This window comes from Balaenoptera musculus, chromosome 6 (genome assembly GCF_009873245.2).
Source record: "Balaenoptera musculus isolate JJ_BM4_2016_0621 chromosome 6, mBalMus1.pri.v3, whole genome shotgun sequence".
Lineage (NCBI taxonomy): Eukaryota > Metazoa > Chordata > Mammalia > Artiodactyla > Balaenopteridae > Balaenoptera > Balaenoptera musculus.
Window position 1 is genome coordinate 116,139,406 of NC_045790.1, and position 27,358 is coordinate 116,166,763.

The window sequence follows — 27,358 nt, forward strand, 5'->3', positions numbered from 1 at the left end:
GATGGCGCGCGGGAGGGGCGGGGCCACGCTGCGGGCCCGGGCCATGGCCGCCGCCGATGCTGAGGTGAGGAGCGGGCCGGCGGCGGGCGCGGGCACGGGCGCGGGCGTGGGGGCGGGGGCAGGCGCGGGCCGGCGGGCCGGGCGGGGCGGGCGCGCGGGCGGGGGCGCGAGCGGGCGGGGGGCGGGCTGGCCGGCGCCTCCCCGCCGCCGCCGCCGCCGCCGCGCCTCAGGCCGAGGCCGGGCCGAGGTGGCCGGGCGTCCGGGCCGCGCTGCGCGGGGCGCGCTTTGTGCGGGCTGGCGGGCGAGGTGAGGGCGCGGGTGAGGCGCGGGCGAGGCGGGGGCGCGGGCGAGGAGAGCCGCCGCCCGCCCCGCCCGCCCCGCCGGCGCCCCCCGCCCCCCGCCCCCGGGCCGCGGCCGGGAGCCCCGCGGAAGGGGCGGAGGACAAAAGGGAAAGTGGGGCGAGCCGGCCAAGTTGGCGGCGCGAGCGAGGCGAGGCTGTGCGCTCCCGGCGCCGCTCTTGCGCCCGCTGACCTTTCACTTTGTTCCGAAGAGGATGGCTCGGTCTTGAAGGAAAAGTTGGCCGGGCCGGCGCGCTTCTCCCCGGACAATGCTGCCAGCCCCGGTGGCTGTCAGGAGCAGGAATGCACGACTTCGCTTGATTTCCAGGCAAACCGCTCACGCGGGCTTTGGATGTAAAAAGTTCCCATGCTTTTGTTAATGTTCCTGGCTTCCCCTTTGCTCGTTCTCAAGGATAGTTTTTCCCTTGCTTGTAGCAGCAGAGAAAGCAAACTCTTGTGAGATGGGCCACTAGCTTCCCGCAGAAGGGAGAAGCAGGCGGGAGGCGGTGTGCCCGGGGAAGTGCAGAAACAGTGCGCTCTCCGGGCTGACACGAGGGACCAGTTTGGAAAAAAGTGATGATCTAGCAGTTTTTCTGTGAAATTACTCCATGTGTAATAACTGCGGGAACTTCTAAAGATCAGAAAGCTAAGGTGTGTGATAAGGCCCTTTTGCAATAACCTAGTTTGTAGACGTAGTATATGTTTATGCAGGTAATGCACAATCTTTTAACATTTAATTTTCTCTTGCAGTTTTGGGGGGTGTGGATGTAAGTAAACTGGGAAGGTGCAGGAAAGCTCCTAAATTCAACGCAAGGACTGTTTATTAGCACCTTCAACACTCAAGGAGTGTATTAGGCTCAGAAAAACAGAAAAGGTGAATTAGATAACCCCAAGTCACTTGTAGGAGAGAAGATGTGTAGTGATTATGGTATCGTTTATTGAGCAACTTCCGGGCCCTGGGCGCTGCAAGCCCTTTAGGTAAGTCCTCTCCTTTAGCTTTCTCTGCTCTGTGCAGCAGGTACTGTTATTTTTTATTTAGCAGATGCGGGAAACAAGACTTGGAAGCGATTGAATGACTTGGCCTAGCCAGTTACAGAATTAGCGCTTGTTTGGTGTCTGGCACATAGTAGGTTTTTAATTAATAATTGATGAACAAATCGCCCCAGATGTCTCTGATTCCACAGGCAGCCTTGAATAGAGGGCTTGACTGAGCCAACAGCAATGACAGCTTCTGTTTACTAAGCCCTTACCTGTGTCCAGCCGTGCCTTAGCTGCGTGAATTCACTCATTAAAGCCTGACAGTGATCTTTTGAGGTGGGTACTGTTATATCCCGACTTGCACAGGAGGAAAACAGGCACAGTGTGGCCCCAGGTTACGGAGCTTGTGGTGGAGAAGATGGATGCAGGTGGTCTGCCTCCAGAGACTGTTGAGCTGTGTCTGTGGCGGTCACTTTAAGCTCATGGAAACTCTGGGCTTAGATTCGTGATCCTAAGTGTTTATTATGGAGGTGCACGTTAGGTGAGGGGCCTCCTGGACAGTGGGTAGGCATGGTGTCATCTGTTGCCACTAAATCGGCGAAATGGTTCCTGGGTCAGGGTTTCCCAGTTGCCAGATGATTAAACCAGAAAGTGGACACTTGAAATTTATCTGACTGTATATTTACTTTTTCTTCTTTTCCTTGACCTAGAAAGAGGTCACCACTTTTTCACACTGAAAAGAACTGCTGAGGTAATGAAATGCATCCCCTGTTTTGTGGATTAGTAAGTGGGGGCTCCTGGGGTTTAATGTATGTTCAGGGTCACCTAAGGGTTTTGACCCAGCAAGATGTTACCTTTCAGCAGGAGGGCCTTCCCAGGCAAATTCTGTGCTTTTCTAGCAGGGTGGCTACTACGTGTCTCTTTCTTTAACCTTGTTTTGTGTTTCTTAAGATAATGCACGTACATGCACAGAGTTTAGAAAGTCAGATAGTGCTAAAAGGCAGTAAAGAAGCTGCCATTCTCTCCTGCTCTTCAAGAGAGGCAGCAGCCACTCTTAGCCTTTGCCTCATGTTTCTAAATAACACGCTTGTGTTGTCATGCCTTCATTCACCAATTTTAGGCGTTATCTGTTGGCTTCCACTAATGATAGATGACGATTTCAGTTCTCTCATACTCTGTCTCTCACTTAGGTAACTCACAGTTGTGGTTAAATCTATATCAGAATCTTCGTCAGTCTGTTAAGGTCATTTTTGTGCCGTGCTGAGCTGGATGGTAAACCACAATTGGATTTCTTTTCTTGGGCAGACTTTTTTACTTCCCTTGAGTTAGTAATTGCTTTATTTTTCATTGGCCTGATTCCCCTCGAACCTCAGAATAATGTTCCCGCACCTTTCATTCTGTAAAATGTTTCTCAATTTAAGTTTTTACCACTCAGCCCTGTCAGCTCACCAGCCGGTTTCACAGTGCTCCTCAGGCACCCCAGCCCAGACGGGATGCTTGTTTTCTGGGCCTGTGCACGTTGCCATCCTGGAGATTCTGGCCCCTTCCCTGCCTCTAATGCTCCTCTCTGCGTGTGTGTTCACTCACTCATGGTGGTGGAACTCAGTCTCCAGTAGCTTCCCAGTAGTTTGTTGGGAGGCAGACTTTTGGAACTTGCATGTCTGAAAATGTTTTGATTTTACCACTGCACTTAAAGAATAAGTTTGGCTGGACTTGGCATTCCAGGTTGCAAGTAATTTTGAAGTTATTGATCCAGTATCTTCTAGTTTTTGTTGTTGCTGTTGAAGTCCAGTTTGATTTTTTTTTTTTTTGCCACACCGTGCGGCTTGTGGGATTTTAGTTCCTCAGCCAGGAATTGAACCCGGGCCCTCGGCAGTGAGAGTGTGGAGTCCTAACCACTGGACCGCCAGGGAATTCCCCAGTTTGATTCTTAATCCTTAGTAAGCATTATTCCCACATCAAACTTTTAGGATCCTTGCATCCTTGATTTTCCTAATTTTCATGATAGGCCTTAGCTGTAGCCTTTTTTCATTTATCATACGTGGTACTAAGCCCTGAAATCTGGGGATTGATGTCCTTTTATTTATAGGGAGTTCTTGTATTATGTATTTGAGATAGTTTGTTCTCTACTATTTTCTCTGTGTTCTCTTTTTCCAATTCCTTTATTTGTTTGTTTTTTTTTTATAAATTTATTTTATTTATTTATTTTTTGGCTGCGTTGGGTCTTCATTGCTGTGCGCGGGCTTTCTCTAATTGAGGTGAGCGGGGGCTGCTCTTCGTTGCCGTGCGTGGGCTTCTCATTGGGGTGGCTTCTCTTGTTGCAGAGCACAGGCTCTAGGCGCACGGGCTTCAGTAGTTGTGGCACGTGGGCCCAGTAGTTGTGGCTCGCGGGCTCTAGAGCTCAGGCTCAGTAGTTGTGGCGCACGGGCATAGTTGCTCCGCGGTATGTGGGATCTTCCTGGACCAGGGCTTGAACCCATGTCCCCTGCATTGGCAGGCGGATTCTTAACCACTGAGCCACCAGGGAAGCCCCCCAATTCCTTTATTTGAATGTTGGACTTCCTGTCCTTAATATTCTAATTTTTAAACATCTTTTCTCCTCGTCATGTCTTGATCTTTTTGTTCTACTTCTTGGGAGTGTGTTTGACAATTTTCCAATTTGTTACTGAATTTTTAACTTCTTTCATATTTTCATGTTCTTTACTGTTCTTTGTTCCTTTTTAAATGCCTGCTGTTATTGTTTTATGTATACAGTATCTTTGCTTATCTCTTAATTTCAGTTAAATTTTTAAAATTACAGTTAAATTTTTAAAAAAATTAAAAAAATAAAATTAAATTTTGTTTCCTGCACTTTTTCTGTTTCCTGTGCATTCCTCTTTGCTGTTGTATCTTTTGGTCTCTTTCATTCTTGCTGGAAACCCTTCTTCCAATGTCTGGTGATCCTTGGCTGTTTATTCATCTTTATGAACAAAGTACTAAAAATGGGAAGCTGAGTGTATTGGGGGGCTTGTTTACTTGTTACTTTCACTGGAGGGTCATGACTAATGTTTTTTTTTTTTTTTTAGTGGCTCTCCTCCAAATGTTACTGTCCTCTGGTTCGGTTTCCTTGGAAAGGGAGCCTTCAGTCTCTGCCTTTTGGGATGGATGTTGGAGCTAGGTTAAAGGGCAGGGGGAAGGGGAGGGCCTTCCCAGGGTTCACTGGGTAGCCTTTGCCTAATTCCCTTGCTTTCAGTGAGGTGCCTACTCCTGTCTTTCTTTGTGCTGCTCTCCCCAAGTGTGGTACATTCTGGTGGCTTGTGGCTATAGAAGAGTGCTTGTCTGAGTGTGCAGGAGGGGCCCGGGGAGTTGAGAGTCCAACATTCCTTACTTGGAGTTTTACACCACATCCCTTTTCAGCTTCAGGCATCACCTCCGGCTTTAGAGACTTTCCGTGGTTCTGTGGGGCCAGTCAGCCTGATCCTCAGCAGTGACTACCTTGTTAGGTTTCCCCTTCCTCTGCTCTGTGGAGTGATCGAGGTTTCCTCCAGCCTCCGTCTTCCTATTCATGTTTCGTGTAGGGGTTTGAAATGTTTCCTAGGTGGAGTGCATGTTTCTCTTTCCTGTTCTTGTCTTTTGTTGATCTTTTGATAAGAGAAGGGAGTGGAAAGTCTGTTCTGCATCCAGAAATCAGAAGCATTTGCTATAAATCTTGAGAAGCAGATTTTCACCCACACTAAAAGCACAGCTATCCTGTGGAAAGGGCTGCCCATCTCAGATCTTACTATGTAGTATGTGGTTCTGGATCATAACCAGGGAAGGTTCTGGAGTCATAACAGAGGTTAGCAAGGGCAATAAACGTACCTCAGCCCTGATGCCCAAAAGGACATCTGTGGGTAGCTTAGTTGTTGGAGATCCCACACGTGGTCCATGCCGCAATGGGGGCCAGAGCCCCCGCTTACTGCCATATCACAAAACGGTTTTGTATGTTTGACCACATTTTACTGAGTTTGTCTTTGAAAATAATTTAGCTTATGGGAACCGTATTTTGGGCTCTTCCCTTTAGGAACTTTATGTTATTTGCTATTTCATGGGACTTAGAATGTTTGATGGATGCCGTTATCTTACGGTAGGTGGGCAGTTTGGTTTCAGTTTACATTGCTTGCTCAGCAAATCACATAGGGAATGGTGATTGCAGCCCAGTTATTTTGGCCTACCGCAGGGTGGTACAAAGGGCATGAGTTCCAGAGTTGAGAAGTTCTCCCACTTACTGTCCCACTTTTATTTAACTTCTAGTATTTTCATTTATTAAAACAAAACAAAAACAAAAAAGTCTTCAGAGGTTTTGGATTTTAAAACACAAAAGCTGAAGTGGTTCTTTTTTTTTTTTTTTAATATTTATTTATTTATTTGGCTGCGCCGGATCTCAGTTGTAGCACGTGGGATCTTCGTTGCGGCATGTGGGCTCTTGTAGTTGCGGCATGCGGGATCTAGTTCCCCGACTAGGGATCGAACCCGGGCCCCCTGCATCGGGAGCGCGGAGTCTTAACCAGTGGACCACCGGGGAAGTCCCTGAAAGTGGTTCCTTTAACTCTTCAAAGGTGGCATTTCCTTTGAAGTGGTGTCTTCCTAGATAAGAAGTCAGAAGTCACTTTCCCTGTAACATCACTGTCAGTTGATGTTTTACTTTGGAAAAGTTTTTGGACTGCTTTCTGCATCCCACTTTTAATAGGTTTATAAGTTCTGATCAGAGTATATTTAAAATGCTCCTTCCAAGCGGTCTCTAAGCACTGTTGAGCCCCTTCTCTTTATGAGGTGCTATTCTAGATACTGTGTAAGAGGATATGCAAGTTTATGAGATTGGTCTCTGATTTCACGAAACTTAAAGAGTGTGATAGAGCAAATATTACCAAGCGGGAATTGAGATGGAATCAGTTCAAAGTAAACAAGAAAAGGCCCGTGCTGTTGCGCTAATTGCTGCAGGCAGACTTGTGTTGGGAAAGGCCGCTTGAGGAAAGTAAGTTAGTCTAGGTCCTAAAGGAGATAAGACATGAAATGGAAGTGCAAGGTACAGTAGTACATTTCAAAAAGAAATCAGGCATTTTAGAAAATGTAGAAAATTGAAACCTAAGAATGCCAAATATTTGTCATCTGTTTGTTTCTGATCTGTCTGAGTGTGCATGTTCGTACTTAAAATCGGCTGTAATCAGTGAGTGCGTGCTGTCTGCACTCTTCTTTCACGGATCATCTCACGTGCTTCTGTGTCTTCTAACATTTTCAGTAGCCACGTGGTGTTTGTTTTATAGGTGTCCCAGCTTCCTCGGTTATGGGTTGTGACACTGAAGCCTTTGGTACACGGTGGAATTATGGGTCAGAAGGGGCACGAGCTGAAGCTGGACAGGTGGGGTCGGGTCGGGTCACTGAGGGCCTTGTCGCTGTGGTAACAAGTTGATGGTCTCCTGAGCAGTATAGACAGTCAGCGAGGGATTATTTTAGGGATTCACATTTTAAAAAGACGATGGAAGCAGGGAGACCACTGAGTAGGCTTGGGCCCTGTGGTGGATTGAGTCAAGGCATATGTGTTTAAATTTATCTTGAGTAGATGAGTTAGTTACATGGTTCAAAATTGAAAAAGTATAAAATTATAAAGTGAAACATCTGTCTCTTTGTCCTCTAACCACTCAGTTCTTCTTTTGGCAGGCTACCAGTATTATAATTATTGAGCGTATACAGACAAATGCATATGTAGATATTTCAGAATTTTTATTGCGGAACTTTTTCATACCTACTCAGAAGTAGATATGGTGGTAGAATGAGCCCCATGTTCCTGTCCCCTGACATCAACAGTTGTCTCCTCATGGCCACTCCCCAATCAATCCTCAAATATTTTGAAGCAGTTCTTAGATATATTTTATCTGTATTTCAGTTAATATAGATATTTCAGTCAATAAATATTCAGTCACTGTTCAGATTTTTCATTTCATTTCAAAATATGGTCTATTCATTGCGCTTGATAGGTATCTCTTAATTCTCAGTATATCGATTTCCATGTCTTTATTTTTCTCTTGCAATTAAGTTTTAAAAAAAAAAAATTTATTTATTTGGCTGCACCAGGTCTTAGTTGTGGCACGAGGGATCTTCGTTGTGGCATGTGGACTTTTTAGTTGAGGCATACAGGATCTAGTTCCCCGGCCAGGGATCGAACCTGGGCCCCCTGCATTGGGAGTGCTGAGTCTTATGCACTGGACCACCAGGGAAGTCCTGCAATTAAGTTTTTAAAATTAATTAATTTTTTTGGCTGCGTTTGATCTTCGTTGCTGTGCGCAGGCTTTCTCTAGTTGCGGCGAGCGGGGGCTACTCTTCCTTGCGGTGCGCGGGCTTCTCATTGCTGTGGCTTCTCTTGTTGCGGAGCACGGGCTGTAGGTGCGTGGGCTTCAGTAGTTGTGGCTTGCAGGCTTTAGAGCACAGGCTCAGTAGTTGTGGTGCGAGGGCTCAGTTGCTCCGCGGCATGTGGGATCTTCCCGGACCAGGGCTCGAACCTGTGTCCCCTGCATTGGCAGGTGGATTCTTAACCACTGAGCCACTAGGGAAGTCCCCGTAATTAAATTTTGAAGATAATGGTTTATGTGTCCCAAAGTTTCCCATAACCTTGATTTCGCTGATGACATTCTTACCATGTTGTTTAACATGTTCCTTTGTCCTCTACTCCCTGCCATTTTTATTTAAGATCTAGAGCTGCTGCTTTCCAGTATGATATCCACTCCTACATGTGGCTCTTCAGCAGTCCAGATGTGGTTAGTGTGAATTGAGATGTGCTCTAAGTGCAGAATACATGCAGAATTTGCAAGACTTAGTGTGAAAGAGAGAATGTGAAGTATCATGTTAATACTTTAAAAAATATTGTTTGCATGTTGAAATATATATTTTGGATGTATTAGGTTAAATAACATTTATTAAAAGTAATTTGTGTTTCTAATTTTTCTTTTTTTTTTCCTGCAACACGGCATGGCATGTGGGATCATAGTTTCCCAAGTAGGGATCACATGCGTGCCCCCTGCATTAGAAGGCGGAGTCTTAACCACTGGACCACCAGGAAAGTCCGTCTAATTCCTTTTTTAAATGTGGTTACTAGAAAATTAAAAATTACGTACGTGGCTCACATTATCTTTCCGTTAGCTCTGGGCTGGGGGCTCCATCAGATGTATAATAGGTTTGTCTTTTAAAAAATTTTAGCAAGAATATGTCGTAACTGGTATTAAGTTTTTTATCAGGCACTGTAAATCTTGCTTTGTGATATTAACAGTCATCGATATTCATTGCTCAGAATCGTTAACTCATTAGGGGTTGCAAAATGGAAGTCTTTATTCGTTAGCTGGAATACTTATACAAAGAAGAACTGTTTAGTGACATGAAGTACACTTCATATGGGCAGGAGGTATAGATTCTTGATACTGTTGATAGAGGGACTGACACCCAGTAGCCTCCTAATAAGTGCTAGCCTAAGAAAGGCCAGAGAGCTCTCTGTCCTGTGTAGTTTGAAAATTGTTTGCTAAGCTGGTTGTTAAGATGATTTCTCTCCTTGGAGTCTAGGTCCTCTCCTCTCCATCAGATTCCAAGGCTGGCATTTAGGCTTAGAGAGTCTTGGTTATTTCCTCATCCTTGCTGTTTGCCTGTGTTCTGTGAACTCCTTGAACACTAGGGTGAAACACAATGCCAGTTGTCATATGGGCCAGTGAATGGTCAGGAGTTCCCCCACCTCTGGCTCAGTCTGCCCTTCTGTTTCCTTCTCTTGTAGAAATGGTCTGCTCGAATCTGTCTTTATGGTTCTGTAGTATCTGTCACCATATCTTTGCCAGATTCAATAGCAATAAGTCATGTAACCAAAGCATGAAGACTAGTTTTTTGGAAATTGTATTAATATATGACATACATACAGAAACATGCACACATTATGTGTCTAGTGTCATATATGTCTCTAGACCCTAGATCAAGCAGGGAACATTACCAGAACCACAGAAGCCCCCCTGGGCTCCTTGCAGTCTGCCGTGTACTTGGCCAGAGGTCACTGCTATCCTGACTTCTGTTACCTTGATTCATTTTGCCTGATTCTGAACTTTGTATAAAGGACATCATGCAGTGTGTACTCATGTTTGCCTTCTTTTGATCAACATTTTGTCTCTAGGATTCATCTACGTTGCTGTGTACTGTGGTAGTTTGTTCATTCTCATTACTGTATAATATTCCATTGTCTGGATATAGCACAGTTTCATTATTAATTGTACTATGCATGGACGTTTGAGTTGTTTCAAGTTTTGGGGTATTCAGATAAGGTGATGTGGACATTCTTATATGTGTCTTTTGGTGAACATAGGTGCATGTTTCTGTGGGTTTGTGCCTAGGAGTGGGGGTGTTGAGTCAAGGAATGTGCATACGTATCCAAGGTGGTTGTACCAAAGTACAAGTGTAAGGAAGCGCCAGTTGCTCTAAATCCTTGCTAACACTTGATACTGGTTTGTCTTTTTCTTTTTAGCCATTCTGGTAGGTGTGTAGTGTGTCTTATTGTGGTTTAATTTGCATTTTCCTGATGACTGTTGATGTTAAGCACCAGTATGCTTTTTGATTATTTTGTTTAGACACTTTTGGGATATGCCTGCATAAACTTTTTTTTTTTTTTTTTCCTGCTGGGGGGGTATTTTATTCCTTTATGTGGGTGAATGATATTCCATTGTATGAATATACTGTGTTTTATTTATACATTTATCAGTTGCTTCCTTTTTTTGGCTATGGTGACTAATACTGCTATGAACATTCATCAACAGTGTTTGTATACACATACGTTTTCATTTCTCTTGGGTGTGTACCTAGGAGTAGATTTGCTGGGCATGTGTTAACTCTGTGGTAAGGAACTGCCAAACTGTTTTCCATAGCAGCTTTAGCATTTTACATTCCTATCAGCAGTGTATGAGGATTCCAGTTTCTCCACATTCTTGCCAACACTTGTTATTAACTGTCTTTTAGATTATAGCCATTCTGTTGGATGTGGTGTGGTATCTCATTGTGCTTTTGATTTGGATTTCCCCTAATGACTAATGATGTTGAGCATTTTTTATGTGCTTATTGGCTATTTGTGTTATCTTCTTTACAGAAATGTCTATAGAAATCCTTTGCCCATTTCAGTTGGATTGTTTCGGTGGTAAGTTGTAAACATTTTTTGTATATTGAAGATTGTAGATACAAATCCCTTATCGATATATGATTAGGAAATATTTTTTCCCATTCTGTAGGTTGTCCTTTCACTTTCTTGATAGTGTTCTTTGAGGTGCCAAGTGTTTTTAATTTTGATGAAGTACAGTTTATCTATTTTCGTCTTTGTGTTTTTGGTGTCATATCTAACAGTCCATTGCCAAATCCATTGTTAGGAAGTTACCACTGTGTTTTCCTCTGAGTTTTATAGTTTTAACTCTTATATTTTGGGCTGTGATCCATTTTGACTTAAATTTTTGTATGGTGTGAGGTAGGGGGTCCAAGTTTATTCTTTGCAAGTGGAGATCTAGTTGTCCTAGAACCACTGGTTGAAAGGCTGTTCTTTCCCCCACTGGCTTGTCTGGACACCTCTGTTGTAAATCAATTGACCATAAATGTCAGGACTCGTTTCTGGACTCTTACTTAGTTCTAGTACATTGGTTTATATGTCTGTCCTTATGTCAGTACCACATGATCTTGAATACTGTAGCTTGGGAAGTATGGGTTTACCAACTTTGTTCTTGCTCTTCTGGGTCCCTTGCAATTCCATATGAATTTTAGGATTAGCTTGTCCATAGCTGCAGAAAGCCTTCTAGGATTTTGTTAGGGATTGCCTTGATTTTGTGATTCACTTTGGGGAGCACTATCGTCATAATTATATTTAGTCTAACAGTCCATGAACACAGGGTGTTTTTCCATCTGTTTAGGTCTGCTTTACCTTCTTTCAATGTCTTTTTTTTTTTTTCCTTAGTCAGTTTAGCTAGAGTTTTGTCAATTTTGTTATCTCTTCAAAGAATCAACTTTTGGTTTTGTTGACAGTTTCTGTTTTTCTTTATTCTTTCTTTTTTTAGGTGGGGGGGGGGTAGGAGCTGCCGTGCTGCACAGCATATGGGATCTTAGTTCCCCGACCAGGGACTGAACCTGTGCCCCGTGTAGTGGAAGCGCAGAGTCCTAACCACTGGACCGCCAGGGAATTCCCAGTTTTCTGTTCTCTATTTTTAAATTTCCACTCTGTATTATTTCTTCTGCTTCCTTTGGGTTTAGTTTGCAGTTTCTGGGATCGTTTTTTGTGTGTAAAACATGAGGTGTAGGGATCAGGATTCATTTTCTTTCATATGGATGTGTACTTGAACCAGCATCATTTATTAAAAAGACCATCCTTTACCCACTGTATGTCAGTGTTGCTTTTCCCATAAATGAGAAAAAAACCACAGATGTGAGGCTCTAGAATAGACTTTTTCTGTAGTAAGTCCTTACTATCTTCTGTTGTCAGCATTTTTTTTTAAACAAGGAATATTCTTATCTATTTAGGCTGCGTTGCGTCTTAGTTGCAGCATGTGGACTCCTTAGTTGCACATGTGGACTCATAGTTGCGGCATGCAGGATCTAGTTCCCCAACCAGGGATCGAACCTGTGCTCCCTGCATTAGAAGGCGGAGTCTTACCCAGTGGACCACCAGGGAAGTCCCTGCTGTCAGCCTTGATAACAGGTAGAAGGTCACTAAATAGTTGAAGTCCGGTGACGTTTTCTTTAGGGTTGAAGCTGTGTGTTCAGTCCCCCTGTGCAGGCTGTTTTCCCTGCCCATGTAACGGGATACAGAGGGGAAGGGGAAGGTGGATGGTGTGTCTCACAGCCCACACCTGGACGTCGTCGTGGTTGTTCGCTGTAGAAGTGAGACCAGGTGTCGTGTTGAGACAGTGGACTGTTTGCCAGACAGTCAGCATTCACCTGCCAGCCTCACCTTGACCTTTGGCACATCTTGCAGCTCCCTGTAGTCCTCTCCCTGTCGCGTGGGCTCGTGGTGACAACACACGCCAGGTGCCTGGCTCAGAGCAGGTATTTAGATGATCGTGCCCTCCTCCTCCTCCTCCAGTCTTTTCTTCCACACACGTCGTTCGGTATCCTGCGATGTGCATGGCACAGTGTTCGGGTTGAAGGACGCACTGGCAGAGAGAGAGCCATGGGAGAAGCACATCTGGCATTGGGGCGCCTCCACGAGGGGGGCTGGCCGGGCAGGTAGGGCTGGGGTGAGGAGGCAGAGTGTGCAGCACTGGTGGAACCCCTGCTGATGCAGCCGGGGTGCTTTGTTGTGAGACAGTTTAAAGTGTGGGGCTGGGGTGTTGGAATTTTCAGCAGTGGACTTTTGCTTGGGGGACACGCTGAATGGGGGGCAGCTTGGGAGCCCGTCTCAAGTGCCGTCAGTGAATGGAGTTGCTGTTTTCTGGAAATGAGTCCTGTCTGGTCGGGTGGATCCTGCCATTGGCCCCTGCAAGGGTCCATTTATTCACGTGGATGCACTTTTACCTTTTTAAAAAGGCTCTTGTTGGGACCCAGCAGGTCAATAATCATGATAATGTCGTGATTTTTTTCTAGTGTGTATTACGAGGTAAGTATTCTACTAAGTGACTTATATGGGGTTTTTCACTTAATCCCAACAACCACCCTATCGGATAGGGTTACCGTCCCACTTTCTCCATTTCACAGAGGAGGAAAAAGAGGTGATGTGGTGTTCTGCCTGTGCTTTTAGCCAGGCAGTGTGAAGTTCAGACCAAAGGATAGCAAAACAGTAAAACCTCTTTGAAGGTCGGAGAAGCATGTAAATTCAGGTTTCCTACCCATAAACTGTCTTAGCTGCAAACCGGGACGAAACGGGGAGGCACAATCCGTCCTGTGTGTGCATGCGTGCCACCCAGCGTGTGGGACAGGCAGGTCGCCCGCAGGTGCTGGGCTTCACTGGGTTTCCCTTGCACAACGTGGTCCTGGGACATTGGAGGCAACTCTGCGGGGAGCGTGTAACTCCTACTCCTTCTTTGTCTTTTCTCTCGTCGAGTTTCTGTCTCCGTGTTTTGGCTTGTCTGCTGTGAACTACTTGATCATTGTGCAAAGCAGTGCCTGGTACTTCTTGTGGTCGAGATACAGGTTTATCCTTCATCCTTACCCTTTATGTTTCTAGTTTCTGTTGTTTCAGGTCATATAACTTTGCTCTATAAAATTTGTATATGTAAAGGAAACGGGTGGGCTCCAGGCTCCTTCCTGCCTCTGTCCCCTCTCCCTGCTCCCTTCTGAGGCAGAGAAGCTTCTGCTGAGCGCCTGCTGTAGGAAGATGGCCTGGGTCTCGCTCTCAAGGACCCCAGCCTGGCGACGGACGCCGCTGTGACTGTAGAGACACTGTCGCACTGCCTCGGGTGCTCGGCCTTCACTGTCCGTGTATGGGGAGCTAGGACGGCAGTGCCCCTGGGGTGTGTGCAGAGACCTGGTCGGAAAGTCCTTTGTGAGGATAATGCCACCCTCGTGGCCACTCTGCCCTCCTGTTCTGTTTGTGCCGCTGTATAGACCGACTCCTCCCTGGTCTCAGGTTCAGACTTCTCTCCCCAAGGTGTGCGGCCCTTGCTTTGGGTTTTGTCAGTCAACACTCAGCATGTTGAACTGAGATTTGGGGCGGCCTCCCCTTCCTGGTTCAGATCTCTGTGGCACTACCTGTGCGCACGGGCGCCCCAGGGTGGAGCGGCCCGGCGGGTGTTCCGGAAGGGTCAGCAGCAGGGATCGTGTGCATCATCCTGCTGTCCAGAGGTGCTGGATGCTGGGGTGAACGAGGACTTTGCTGGGAGGTGCCGTTTGGGCAGGACCTGAAAGAATTCATATGTTTGCTGGGCAGAGAACCAGGGTGTCTGAGGTCCTTGAGGGCCAGGACTGAGGCTGCCTCCAGTCAGTGGTGGGAGGGGCTCCCCTTCCCTGGAAGTGTGGTGGAGGCTGGTGGGCCCACCCAGGCGGTCCCTGTGCTCTGGCGCTGGGGACCCAGCGAGACACGGGAGTGAGGGAAGAGCTCACCTGCTCTCTCCCGCTGCCCAGAGGAAGGCGGGGCCGACTCTGTCCACCACCGACGCTTCAAGGGCTGGTCAGCAGAAGGGAGGATGGATGTAGGCTGGCTGGGCATTGGGACCCAGTCCATCCACCCGGCCTTGTGTCTTAGGATGGAATTTGTAGCCATGGACTATTACCTGTCTGGTGTGTGAAAATGAAATACTCTTTGGCAGTATTGTGATAAGACTGTTCACAAGTGACAGAAACTTCATTTGGTAGGCCTTGACTGCTTCAGTTTATTTTAAAGATTGCCTTGTTTTGATTCGTTTTAATTTACGAGCAACTAGTCAATGAGTGCAAACTCTTTTGGGTGCTACAATGGAAGTAGAACTTTTTTTTTTTTTTTTTAATATTTATTTATTTATTTGGCTGTGCCGGGTCTTAGTTGCAGCATGCATGTGGGATCTAGTTCCTTGACCAGGGATCGAACCCGGGCCCCCTGCATTGGGAGCGCGGAGTCTTAACCACTGGACCACCAGGGAAGTCCCAGAACTTTTAGGCATGGATTTTAAGATCAGGATCAGAACTTTTAGATCCTGATACTGTGGAACATGTGTGAACTGTTTCAGAACGTGTTGAGGGAATCAACAAATTGCCCTTGTGGGTCGTCACATGTATTCTTTCCTGGAATACTGCTTTTGTGTTTGCTCTTTCTTCTGTGCTCTTGTACCATATCCAGGATTATTACCACTTTGCAAGAAACGCTGCCGTCTGTTAGTTCCAACGGCGACGATGAATGGGTAGCTTGGCACTTGCAGGGCAGCAGGGCCCTTCCACTCGCAGAGCGCTCCCCTTCCCTGTGGCGGGTGGGCTGCGAGCCCTGTACCTGGTTCATTTGTTTACCATCAAGCAGGCCTTCAGTCAGCCTTACAGGTGAGGCTCAGGCCGGAGGCGAGTCACCTGCTCTTTGGAGGGGGCTGGGGCACTGTGGCCGAGGGGGGACATGGAGGACGGAGAGACGGAGTGAGGAGGGCGGGCCCGGTGAGGCCTTGTACTTCGGGTGGGTGGGCAGCCTCTGGAGGGACTCGGGTGGAGGGGCGGAGGGGCACGGCCAGAAGGCACTGAAGGATGCTGGTGAGCGGTGGAGCTTGGGCGAGGGTGGGAACAGCTGAGGTGCTAAGAATAGGTCAGACTGTCAATGTGTGTTTGAAGGAAGAGCAAAAGGGGAGGGGTGTGAAAGAAGTGAGCACCCTCGAGAACGCAGTTGTCATTTCTTGAGATGGTAGACTTTCAGAGGTGATCGTCGAACAGGGAGAAGGTGGGTCCACAGGGTCCAGAAGAGACGCCGGGCCTGCACCTGGTGCTGAAGAGGGCTGTGGAGCCCAGGCCCCCAAGATCACGCTACGAGGCCCCAGGGGAAGCCAGCGAAGGAGACGGAAACAGCGGAGAACGTGGAGGAAGTGGTGCGGGAACACAGGTGGCCAGTCTGTCTGCCATTGCTGAGAGCAGGTGGATGGACACTCACAGCTGATCCTTGCGTGTGACGGTGTGTGGCTTCCTGGGGGCCTTCCGTATGTGACATAACTTCAACATCGCCTGTTTGTGGCAGGCATTGTCATGCTCTCTAGATGTTCGGTGACTTTCCCTCATGGCTGACGAGTGTTAGAGCCACTTCTGCCCGGGCACACATGGGAAGGTGCTGTGGAGGGGTGTTCTAAGGTCAAGAAGAAATCACAGAGGGTACATCATAGATGTCAGTGCGAAGAATCAACCCTCTACCCTAATTCTGGAAAATGCAGAGAAGTTGAGTCACCAGGACGAAGCCTGAGTCTCTGTGATGGGGTGCAGAGCATAGCGCCGCTGCTGGTGGGGAGGAGAGTCCTGCCGACCGCAACCCCAGCCCCGACAGGGAAGGTTAGCCTGCCCTGCTTGATGATTTTGAGAGTCAGATGAGATGGTGTGTGTGAATAAGCCTTATGAAGTGTGAATAATTATGAGTATTAATGTTTTGAGACCACTTGTTTAAGTGCTTTGTGGATGTTTCTTGTATCATCCTCCTAGGGTGTAGTGCAATGTGGGGCAAGGAGCCAGCTGAGGTAGCTGGTCCAGCGGTTAGAAGCCAAGCTTGGGATTCTTGTCCTTATCCTGAGGGCAGTGGGAGAGCTTTAGGGATGGGAGTGGCGTGGTCAGGTGTGCATGTTAGAAAGGTCTTGCTGGCTGCTGTGTAAGGGATGGATGGTAGAGCAACAGCAGTGGAGGAGGCAGTGCTCGAGGAGGTGGGTGATGCTCCTTCCCTGCGCTGGCCAGTGTGATGTGGCGGATGAGGCAGGGCTGAGGATGGTTCCTGGCGACCAGGCCTGGGCCAGGTGCTGGGTTCCGCTTGAACAACAGAGTGGATGGTGGTTCCATTCGTTGAAACAGGCACAGACATGCTCAGGTCAGCTCCAGGCGTCGTTTGTTCCAGAGGTGGCAAAGGTTAGATAGTAAATATTTTAGGCTTTGCGCACCAAGAAGCAAAATTAAGGATAATTTCAAAATTTTTTATTGACAAAAGTAAAAATATAATAATAATTGACTGCTTTTCTCCCCCTTCTTGGTAATACAGATCTACTAATCAGAAGAATGGAAGTTTTGGAATGATATTTTACTTAAATTTGGGTTTAGAGTTGGTTCCCTGTCATCAAAATCTATTGGAAATGTTCATCTGTTGATGCTGATCTTTGATACAGTTTTCTGTATCTCTGAAAATGTCTTCACACTGATAAGTATTGCCAAATGCCAGTATCAGTCTAGGAGCATATGATTTTTTTAAACTTGAGATGTAATTCATATATCATAAACTTCACATTTTTAGAGTGTACTATTTAGTACTTTTCCCTGAGTTTTGCAGCCATCACCACTGTCTAATTCCAGAACATTTCTATCACCCTGAAGAGAAACCCCATACCCATAAGCAGTCATTCCCTGTTCTTCCCTCCCCCCAGCCTTTGGCAATCACTGATCTACTTACTGTCTTTATGGATTTGCCTATTTTGGATGTTTCATATAAATGGAATCATACAATAAATGCCTTTTGTGATCATCTTTCGTGTAACGTAATGTTTTCAAGGGGCCTCCATGTTGCAGGATGTATCAGCATATTCCTTTCTATGGCCAAATAACATTTCGTCGTGTGGATATAGCACATTTTGTTTCTGTTCTTCGGTAGATGGACTTTTGGGTTGATTCCACTTTTTGGGTATTATGAATAATGCTGCTGTGAATATTTGAGTGCAGGTTTTTGTCTGGTGGACCTCTGCTCACTTCTCTTGGGTGTATACCTAGTGTTGGGATTGTTGGGTCATATGGTAACTACTGATTGAGTAATTATCAGACTTTTCTGCAGGTGACTATTTTACACCTACCAGCAGTGTGTGAGAGTTCCGGCTTTTCTGCATCCTTGCCCACACTCGTTATTGTCTGTCTTTTTGGTAGTAGCCATCCTAGTGAGTGTGATGTGGTATCTCATTGTGGTTTTATTTTGCATTGATGATGATTAGTGATGTTGAGTATCTTCTTATGAGCTTATTAGCCATTCATGTATCTTCTTTGGAGGAATGTCTATTCAAATCCTGTGTCCACTTTTAATTTGGTTGTCTTTTTATTATTGAGTTGTAAGAGATTTTATGTATTCTGGACACAAGTCTCTTATTAGGTATATGATTTGCAAAAAATTTTTTTTTCCATTCTGTGGTTGTCTTTCACTTTCTATTTTTTCTTTGACGGTGTCCTTGGAAGCACAAGTTTTTTTGTTTTTGTTTTTTTGTTTTTATATCTTTATTGGAGTGTAAGCACAAGTTTTTAATTTTGATAAGTCCAATTTAAAAAAATTTTTCCCTCGGTTGCTCATACTTTTGGTGCCGTATAATTGCCTAATGTATGTCATGAAATTTGTTTTCTTGTAAGGGTTTTATAGTATTTAGGTCTTTACTCTGTTTTGAGTTGCTTTTTGTGTATGATATGAGGTAAGAGCACAACTTCATTCTTTTGTGTGTGGCTCCCCAGTTGGTCCACCGCCATTTGTTGAAGACTGTTCTTTCCCCATTGAATTGTTTTGGCATCTTTGTTGAAAATCAGTTGACCATAAATGTGAGAGTTTATTTCTTGATTCTCAGATCTATTCCATTGAGCTACATGTCTGTCCTTCTGCCGGTACCACCTTGTCTTGAATTTTGTAGTTATGTAGTAAGTAAAATAAATGGGGAAGTGTGAGTCCTCCAACTTAGTTCTTCTTTTTCAGGATCTCTTTGGGCTCATCTGGGACTCTCGTACTTCCTTATGAATTTTAGGAACAGGTTGATATCTGCAAAAGAGCCTTCTGGGATTTTGATAGGGACTGTGTTGAATATGTAGATCAATTTGGGGTATTTCCATCTTAAGTCTTGCAATCCATGAATACAGGATGTGTTTCCATTTGCTTAAGTCTTTAATTTCTTTTTTAAGAAAGTATTTATTTATTTATTTATTTTGGTTGCGCCGGGTCTTAGTTGCAGCATGCGAACTCTTAGTTGCAGCATACCTGATCTAGTTCCCTGCCCAGAGATCAAATCCAGGCCCCCTGCATTGGGAGTGCGGAGTCTTACCCACTGGACCACCAGGGAAGTCCCTTTTTGATGTTTTTGTAACAGAATTGTTTTCTTAATTTCATTTTTAGGTTGTTCATTGCTGGTGTATAGAAATCTGATTGATTTTTATATATCGATCTTGTATCATGCAGCCTTGCTGAGGTTGTTCATTAGGTCTAATAGTTTTTTTGTGGGTTCCTTTGGATTTTCTGTATACTAGATCATGTTGTCTGGGAATCAAATTAGTTTTACTTCTTCCTTTCAAATCTGGATTCCTGTTATTTCTTTTCCTTGCCTAATTACTATAACTAGAACCTCTAGTAAAATGTTGAGTAGAAGTGGTGAAAGTAGTCATCCCTGTCTTATTCCTATTTTTGGGGGAAAGCATTTAGTCTTTCACTGTTAGAGTATGATATTAGCCTTGGGTTTTCATAGATGCCCTTTATCAGTTTGAGGTAGTTCCCTCTATTCCTAATTTGTTGAGTGTTTTTATCAGAAAGGGTATTGGATTTTGTTAAATGCTTTTTCTGCATCTTTTGAGATGATCATACGATTTTTTTCTTTTATTTTCTTAATGTGGTATATAGTACATGATTTCATATGTTGCACCAACTCTGTGTTTCTGCAGTAAATTCACTTTGTCATGGTAGTGAATCCTTTTTACATCTTGTGGTGTTTGGTTTGCTAGTATTTTGTTGAGGATTTTTACATCTGTATTCATAAGGGGTATTATATTGGCCCATAATTTTCTTTTTTGTGTGATGTCTTCGTGTGTTTGGTGTCAGTAATACTGGCTTCATAGAATGAGTTGGGAAGTGTATTCTTCTCTTCTGTTTTTTGCGTTTGTGAAGGGTTTCTTCTTTAAATATTTGGTATAATTCACCTGTGAAGCCATTTGGTTCTGGGCTTTTCTTTTTTAGACTTTCTTTTTTTAAAAAAATTAATTAATTAATTATTTTTTGGCTGCGTTGGGTCTTCGTTGCTGCGCACAGGTTTTCTCTAGTTGCGGTGAGCGGGGACTACTCTTTGTTGTGGTGTGTGGGCTCCTCATTGCTGTGGCTTCTCTTGTTGCGGAGCACGGGCTCTAGGCGCATGGGCTTCAGTAGTTGTGGCACACGGGCTCAGTAGTTGTGGCTCTCGGGCTCTAGACCACAGGCTCAGTAGTTGTGGCGCATGGGCTTAGTTGCTCCGCAGCATGTGGGATCCTCCCGGCCCAGGGCTTGAACCCATGTCCCCTGCCTTGGCAGACAGATTCTTAACCACTGCTCCACCAGGGAAGTCCACTGGGCTTTTCTTTGTTGGAAATTTTTTTCTTTTTTGGCTGTGCCTCACGGCTTGTGGGATCTCAGTTCCCTGACCAGGGATTGAACCTGGGCCATGTTAGTGAAAGCCCGAATCCTAACCACTAGGCCACCAGGGGGAACTCCCTGTTGGAAGTTTTTTGATTATTTAATCTCTTCACTTTTTATAGGTGTTCAGGTTTTCTAATTATTCTTGAGTCATTTTTTTAAAAAAATTAATTAATTCATTAATTTATGGCTGTGTTGGGTCTTCGTTTCTGTGCGAGGGCTTTCTCTAGTTGCGGCAAGTGGGGGCCACTCGTCATCGCGGTGCGCGGGCCTCTCATTATCGTGGCCTCTCTTGTTGCGGAGCACAGGCTCCAGACGCGCAGGCTCAGTAATTGTGGCTCACGGGCCTAGTTGCTCCATGGCATGTGGGATCTTCCCAGACCAGGGCTCGAACCCGTGTCCCCTGCGTTGGCAGGCAGATTCTCAACCACTGCGCCACCAGGGAAGCCCTTGAGTCATTTTTGGTGTTTTGTATCCTTCTAGGTATTTGTTCATTTCTCCTAGGGTATCTATTTTTTTGGTATACAGGTGCTTATAGTAGTTTCTATAGTATTTCCTTTTTATTTTTTAGAGGGTTGGTAGTAATATTCCCTCCTGACTTTAATAATTTGAGTCTTCTCTCTTTCTTGGTCAGTCTAGTCAAAGGTTTGAGTTATGTTGAAGTTGCAAAGAAGTAACTTTTATTTATTTGGCTGCACCAGGTCTTAGTTGCGGCACGTGGGATCTTTGTTGCAGCATGCGAACTCTTAGTTGTGGCATGTGGGATCTAGTTCCCTGACCAGGGATCGAACCTGGGCCCCCTGCATTGGGAGCATGGAGTCTTAGCCACTGGACCACCAGGGAAGTCCCCGCAAAGAAGTAACTTCTGATTTTGGTGATTCCTTATTGTTTTTCTGTTCTCTGTTTTATTTATTTCCACTCTAATCTTTATTTTCTTCCTTTTGCTTGCTTTGGGTTTTGTTTTCTTTTTTCTAGTTTCCTGAGGTGGAAGCTTAGGACCTTGGCATGCATGAGTTCTTTTCTGATACAGAAGTTTAAATCTATACTGTTTCCCTCAAAGTGTTTCTTTCCTGTGTAGTAGGTTGAATTATGTTCCCCAGAAAGGTACATTGAAGTCCTAACTTCCCAGTATCTCAGAACGTGACCTTATTTGGAAATAGGGTCATTGCAGATGAGTTCAGATGAGGTTGTAGGGTGGGTCCCTGATTCAGTATGATTGGTGTCAGCATCAGAGAGAATGCCTTGTGAGCATAGACCTGCACAGAGGGAAGACGATGTGACGATACCCAGGAGGATGGTGGCCATCTGATTGGAGTGTCTGCAAAGCAAGGAATGCCAAGGATTGCTGGTGAAAACAAAGGCTGGAGAGGCAAGGAGGATGCCTCCCCTAGAGCCATCAGAGAGGGCATGGCCCAGCTGGCACCTTGACTTTGGACTTCTGGCCTCCAGAACTATGAGACAATGAATTTCTGATGTTTTAATCCACCCAATTTATGGTATTCTGTTATGGCGGCCCTAGAAAACCAAAACAAGATACTGGACTTCCCTGGTGGCTCAGTGATTAAGAATCCACCTGCCAGTGCAGGGGACACAGGTTCGAGCCCTGGTCTGGGAAGATCTGATTTCACATGCCACGGAGCAGCTAAGCCCAGGTGCCACAACTACTGAGCCTGCGCTCTAGAGCCCACGAGCCACAGCTCCTGAGCCCGCACACCACAACTACTGAAGCCTGTGAGCCTAGAGCCCGTGCCTCGCAGCAAGAGAAGCCACTGCAATGTGAAGCATGCACACTGCAGTGAAGAGTAGCCCCCACCCACTGCAATTGGAGAAAGCCCATGCACAACAGTGAAGACCCAATGGAGCCAAAAAAAAAAAAAAAAAAGAAACAGAAACAAAAAACAAAACAAGATGCTTGCTGTAAATTTTGATATGTTGTGTTTTCTTTTTTTTTTTTGGTGTGAAATATGTTCTGTTTTCCCATGTGATTTCTTTGACCCATGGGTTATTTAGAATTGTGTTGTTTAATTTCTAAATGTTAGGTATTTCCTGGATTTCCCTGTTTTGTTGATTTCTAATGTAATTCCACTATGGTCAGAGGACATACTTTAATTTCAGTTTGTTTAGATTTGCTAGATTTTTTTTTAATGGCTATATTATATTCTGTCCTGGGGAATGTTTGATGAACACTTGATCAGAATGTGTATTCTGCAGTCCAGGTGTGTCAGGTGGGATGGCCCATAGTATTGAGTCTTCTTATCCTTCCTCCTTTTTTTTTTAGTTACTGTATCAGTTACTGACAGTAAGGTAAGGTTTTGGAATCGCCAACTGTTGTTGAATTTTCTTTTCTTTTCAGTTGTCAGGTTTTGCTTCGCGTATTTTGAGGCTTTGTTGTTAGTTGTGCATGTATTTATGTTGTTATATCTACCTGTTGTTTGACCCTTTTGTCATTGTGAAATGTCCCTCTTTGTCTCTAGCAATATCTCTTGTTTTAAAGTCTGTCTTGTCTGATACCAGTATAGCCACTTAAGCTCTCTTATACCTTCTATTTACATTGTACACCTTTTTCTGGCTTTTACCTTTAATCTCATGGTGTCTTTCAATCTAAGGTGTGTCAACATACAGTTGGATCATTTTTTTTTTAATCAGTCATCAATTTTATACACATCAGTGTATACATATCAATCCCAATCGCCCAATTTAGCACACCACCATCCCCACCCCACCGCGGTTTTCCCCCCTTGGTGTCCATATGTTTGTTCTCTACATCTGTGTCTCAACTTCTGCCCTGCAAACCGGTTCATCTGTACCATTTTTCTAGGTTCCACATACATGCGTTAATATATGATATTTGTTTTTCTCTTTCTGACTTACTTCACTCTGTATGACAGTCTCTAGATCCATCCATGTCTCAACAAATGACTCAATTTCGTTCCTTTTTATGGCTGAGTAATATTCCATTGTATATATGTACCACCACTTCTTTATCCATTCGTCTGTCAGTGGGCATTTAGGTTGCTTCCATGTCCTGGCTATTGTAAATAGTGCTGCAATGAACATTGGGGTGCATGTGTCTTTTTGAATTATGGCTTTCTCTGGGTATATGCCCAGTAGTGGCATTGCTGGGTCATATGGTAATTTTATTTTTAGTTTTTTAAGGAACCTCCATATTGTTCTCCATAGTGGCTGTATCAATTTACATTCCCACCAACAGTGCAAGAGGGTTCCCTTTTCTCCACACCCTCTCCAGCATTTGTTGTTTGTAGATTTTCTGATGATGCCCATTCTAACTGGTGTGAGGTGATACCTCATTGTAGTTTTGATTTGCATTTCTCTAATAATTAGTGATGTTGAGCATCTTTTCATGTGCTTCTTGGCCATCTGTATGTCTTCTTTGGAGAAATGTCTGTTTAGGTCTTCTGCCCATTTTTGGATTGGGGTGTTTGTTTCTTTAATATTGAGCTGAATGAGCTGTTTATATATTTTGGAGATTAATCCTTTGCCCGTTGATTCATTTGCAAATATTTTCTCCCATTCTGAGGGTTGTCTTTTCGTCTTGTTTATGGTTTCCTTTGCTGTGCAAAAGCTTTGAAGTTTCATTAGGTCCCATTTGTTTACTTTTGTTTCTATTTCCATTACTCTAGGAGGTGGATCCAAAAAGGTCTTGCTGTGATTTATGTCAGAGAGTGTTCTTCCTATGTTTTCCTCCAAGAGTTTTATAGTGTCTGGTCTTACATTTAGGTCTCGAATCCATTTTGAGTTTATTTTTGTGTATGGTGTTAGTATTCTAATTTCATTCTTTTACATGTAGCTGTCCAGTTTTCCCAGCACCACTTATTGAAGAGACTGTCTTTTCTCCGTTGTATATCTTTGCCTCCTTTGTCATAGATTAGTTGACCATAGGTGTGTGGGTTTATCTCTGGGCTTTCTATCTTGTTCCATTGATCTATGTTTCTGTTTTTGTGCCAGTACCATATTGTCTTGATTACTGAAGCTTTGTAGTATAGTCTGAAGTCAGGGAGTCTGATTCCTCCAGCTCCGTTTTTTTCCCTCAAGACTGCTTTGGCTATTCGGGGTCTTTTGTGTCTCCATACAAATTTTAAGATGATTTGTTCTAGTTCCGTAAAAAATGTCATTGGTAATTTGATAGGGATTGCATTGAATCTGTAGATTGTTTGGGGTAGTATAGTCATTTTCACAATATTGATTCTTCCAATCCAAGAACATGGTATATCTCTCCATCTGTTGGCATCATCTTTAATTTCTTTCATCAGTGTCTTTAGTTTTCTGCATACAGGTCTTTTGTCTTCCTAGGTAGGTTTATTCCTAGGTATTTTATTCTTTTTGTTGCAATGGTAAATGGGAGTGTTTCCATAATTTCTCTTTCAGATTTTCATCATTGGTGTATAGGAATACAAGAGATTTCTGTTCATTAATTTTGTATCCTGCAACTTTACCAAATTCATTGATTAGCTCTAGTAGTTTTCTGGTGGCATTTTTAGGATTCTCTGTGTATAGTATCATGTCATCTGCAAGCAGTGACAGTTTTACTTCTTCTTTTCCAATTTGTATTCCTTTTATTTCTTTTTCTTCTCTGATTGCCGTGGCTAGGACTTCCAAAACTATGTTGAATAATAGTGGTGAGAGTGGACATCCTTGTCTCATTCCTGATCTTAGAGGAAACGCTTTCAGTTTTTCACCGTTGAGAATGATGTTGGCTGTGGATTTGTCGTATATGGCCTTTATTATGTTGAGGTAGGTTCCCTCTATGCCCACTTTCTGGAGAGTTTTTATCATAAATGGGTGTTGAATTTTGTCAAAAGCTTTTTCTGCATCTATTGAGATGATCATATGGTTTTTATTCTTCAATTTGTTAATATGGTGCATCACATTGATTGATTTGCGTATATTGAAGAATCCTTGCATCCCTGGGATAAATCCCACTTGATCATGGTGTATGATCCTTTTAATGTGTTGTTGGATACTGTTTGCTAGTATTTTGTTGAGGATTTTTGCATCTATATTCATCAGTGATATTGGTCTGTAATTTTCTTTTTTTGTAGTATCTTTGTCTGGTTTTGGTATCAGGGTGATGGTGGCCTCATAGAATGAGTTTGGGAGTGTTCCTTCCTCTGCAATTTTTTGGAAGTGTTTGAGAAGGATGGGTGTTAGCTCTTCTCTAAATGTTTGATAGAATTCACCTGTGAAGCCATCTGGTCCTGGACTTTTGTTTGTTGGAAGATTTTTAATCACAGTTTCAATTTCATTACTTGTGATTGGTCTGCTCATATTTTCTATTTCTTCCTGGTTCAGTCTTGGAAGGTTATACCTTCCTAAGAATTTGTCCATTTCTTCCAGGTTGTCCATTTTATTGGCGTAGTGTTGCTTGTAGTAGTCTCTTAGGATGCTTTGTATTTCTGTGGTGTCTGTTGTAACTTCTTTTTTTTCATTTCTAATTTTATTGATTTGAGTCCTCTCCCTCTTTTTCTCGATCAGTCTGGCTAATGGCTTATCAATTTTGTTCATCTCTTCAAAGAACCAGCTTTTAGTTTTATTGATCTTTGCTGTTGTTTTCTTTGTTTCTATTTCATTTATTTCCGCTCTGATCTTTATGATTTCTTTCCTTCTGCTAACTTTGGGTTTTATTTGTTCTTCTTTCTCTAGTTGCTTTAGGTGTAAGGTAGATTTTTTTTTTTTTTTTAAGTATTAGCACCTTTAATTATTATTTATTTATTTATTTGGCTGTGTTGGGTCCTCGTCTCTGTGCGAGGGCTTCCTCCAGCTGCGGCAAGCGGGGGCCACTCCTCATCGCGGTGCGCGGGCCTCTCACAATCGCGGCCTCTCCCGTTGCAGAGCACAGGCTCCAGACGCGCAGGCTCAGCAGTTGTGGCTCACGGGCCTAGTTGCTCCGCAGCATGTGGGATCCTCCCAGACCAGGGCTCGAACCCGTGTCCCCTGCACTAGCAGGCAGACTCTCAACCACTGCGCCACCAGGGAAGCCCAGGTAGATTGTTTATTTGAGATTTTTCTTGTTTCTTTAGGTAGGCTTGTATAGCTATAAACTTCCCTCTTAGAACTGCTTTTGCTGCATCCCATAGGTTTTGGATTGTCGTGTTTTCATTGTCATTTGTCTCTAGGTATTTTTTGATTTCCTCTTTGATTTCTTCAGTGATCTCTTGGTTATTTAGTAACGTATTGTTTAGCCTCCATGTGTTTGTGTTTTTTACGTTTTTTTCCCTGTAATTCATTTCTAATCTCATAGTGTTGTGGTCAGAAAAGATGCTTGATATGATTTCAATTTTCTTAAATTTGCTGAGGCTTGATTTGTGACCCAAGATGTGATCTATCCTGGAGAAAGTTCCATGCGCACTTGAGAAGAAAGTGTAATATGCTGTTTTTGGATGGAATGTCCTATAAATATCAATTAAATCTATCTGGTCTATTGTGTCATTTAAAGCTTCTGTTTCCTTATTTATTTTCATTTTGGATGATCTGTCCATTGGTGTAAGTGAGGTGTTAAAGTCCCCCACTATTATTGTGTTACTGTCGATTTCCTTTTTTATAGCTGTTAGCAGTTGCCTTATGTATTGAGGTGCTCCGATGTTGGGTGCATATATATTTATAATTGTTATATCTTCTTCTTGGATTGATCTCTTGATCATTATGTAGTGTCCTTCCTTGTCTCCTGTAACATTCTTTATTTTAAAGTCTATTTTATCTGATATGAGTATAGCTATTCCAGCTTTCTTTTGATTGCCATTTGCATGGAATATCTTTTTCCATCCCCTCACTTTCAGTCTGTATGTGTCCCTAGGTCTAAAGTGGGTCTCTTGTAGACAGCATATATATGGGTCTTGTTTTTGTATCCATTCAGGAAGCCTGTGTCTTTTGGTTGGAGCATTCAGTCCATTCACGTTTAAGGTAATTATTGATATGTATGTTCCTATGACCATTTTCTTGATTGTTTTGGGTTTGTTTTTGTAGGTCCTTTTCTTCTCTTGTGTTTCCCACTTAGAGAAGTTCCTTTAGCATTTGTTGTAGAGCTGGTTTGGTGGTGCTGAATTCTCTTAGC

The 27,358-nt window shown here is 44.0% G+C and overlaps 1 protein-coding gene across 7 annotated transcripts in view; it reads left to right on the top strand.

The window, feature by feature from the left end:
• EHMT1 (euchromatic histone lysine methyltransferase 1) overlaps positions 1–27,358 on the top strand; it is a 153,263-nt gene continuing 125,905 nt past the window's right edge. For 4 of the 7 annotated variants that reach the window (XM_036854506.1, XM_036854512.1, XM_036854508.1 and 1 more), the window contains exon 1: positions 1–64. In XM_036854506.1, coding sequence (XP_036710401.1) covers positions 2–64 — 63 coding nt within the window. In that variant the 5' untranslated portion in view covers position 1. Of the gene's footprint in view, positions 65–603; positions 623–10,464; positions 10,486–27,358 lie in introns of those variants that run through there. The other 3 variants (XM_036854509.1, XM_036854511.1, XM_036854513.1) reach the window with 3 other exon arrangements.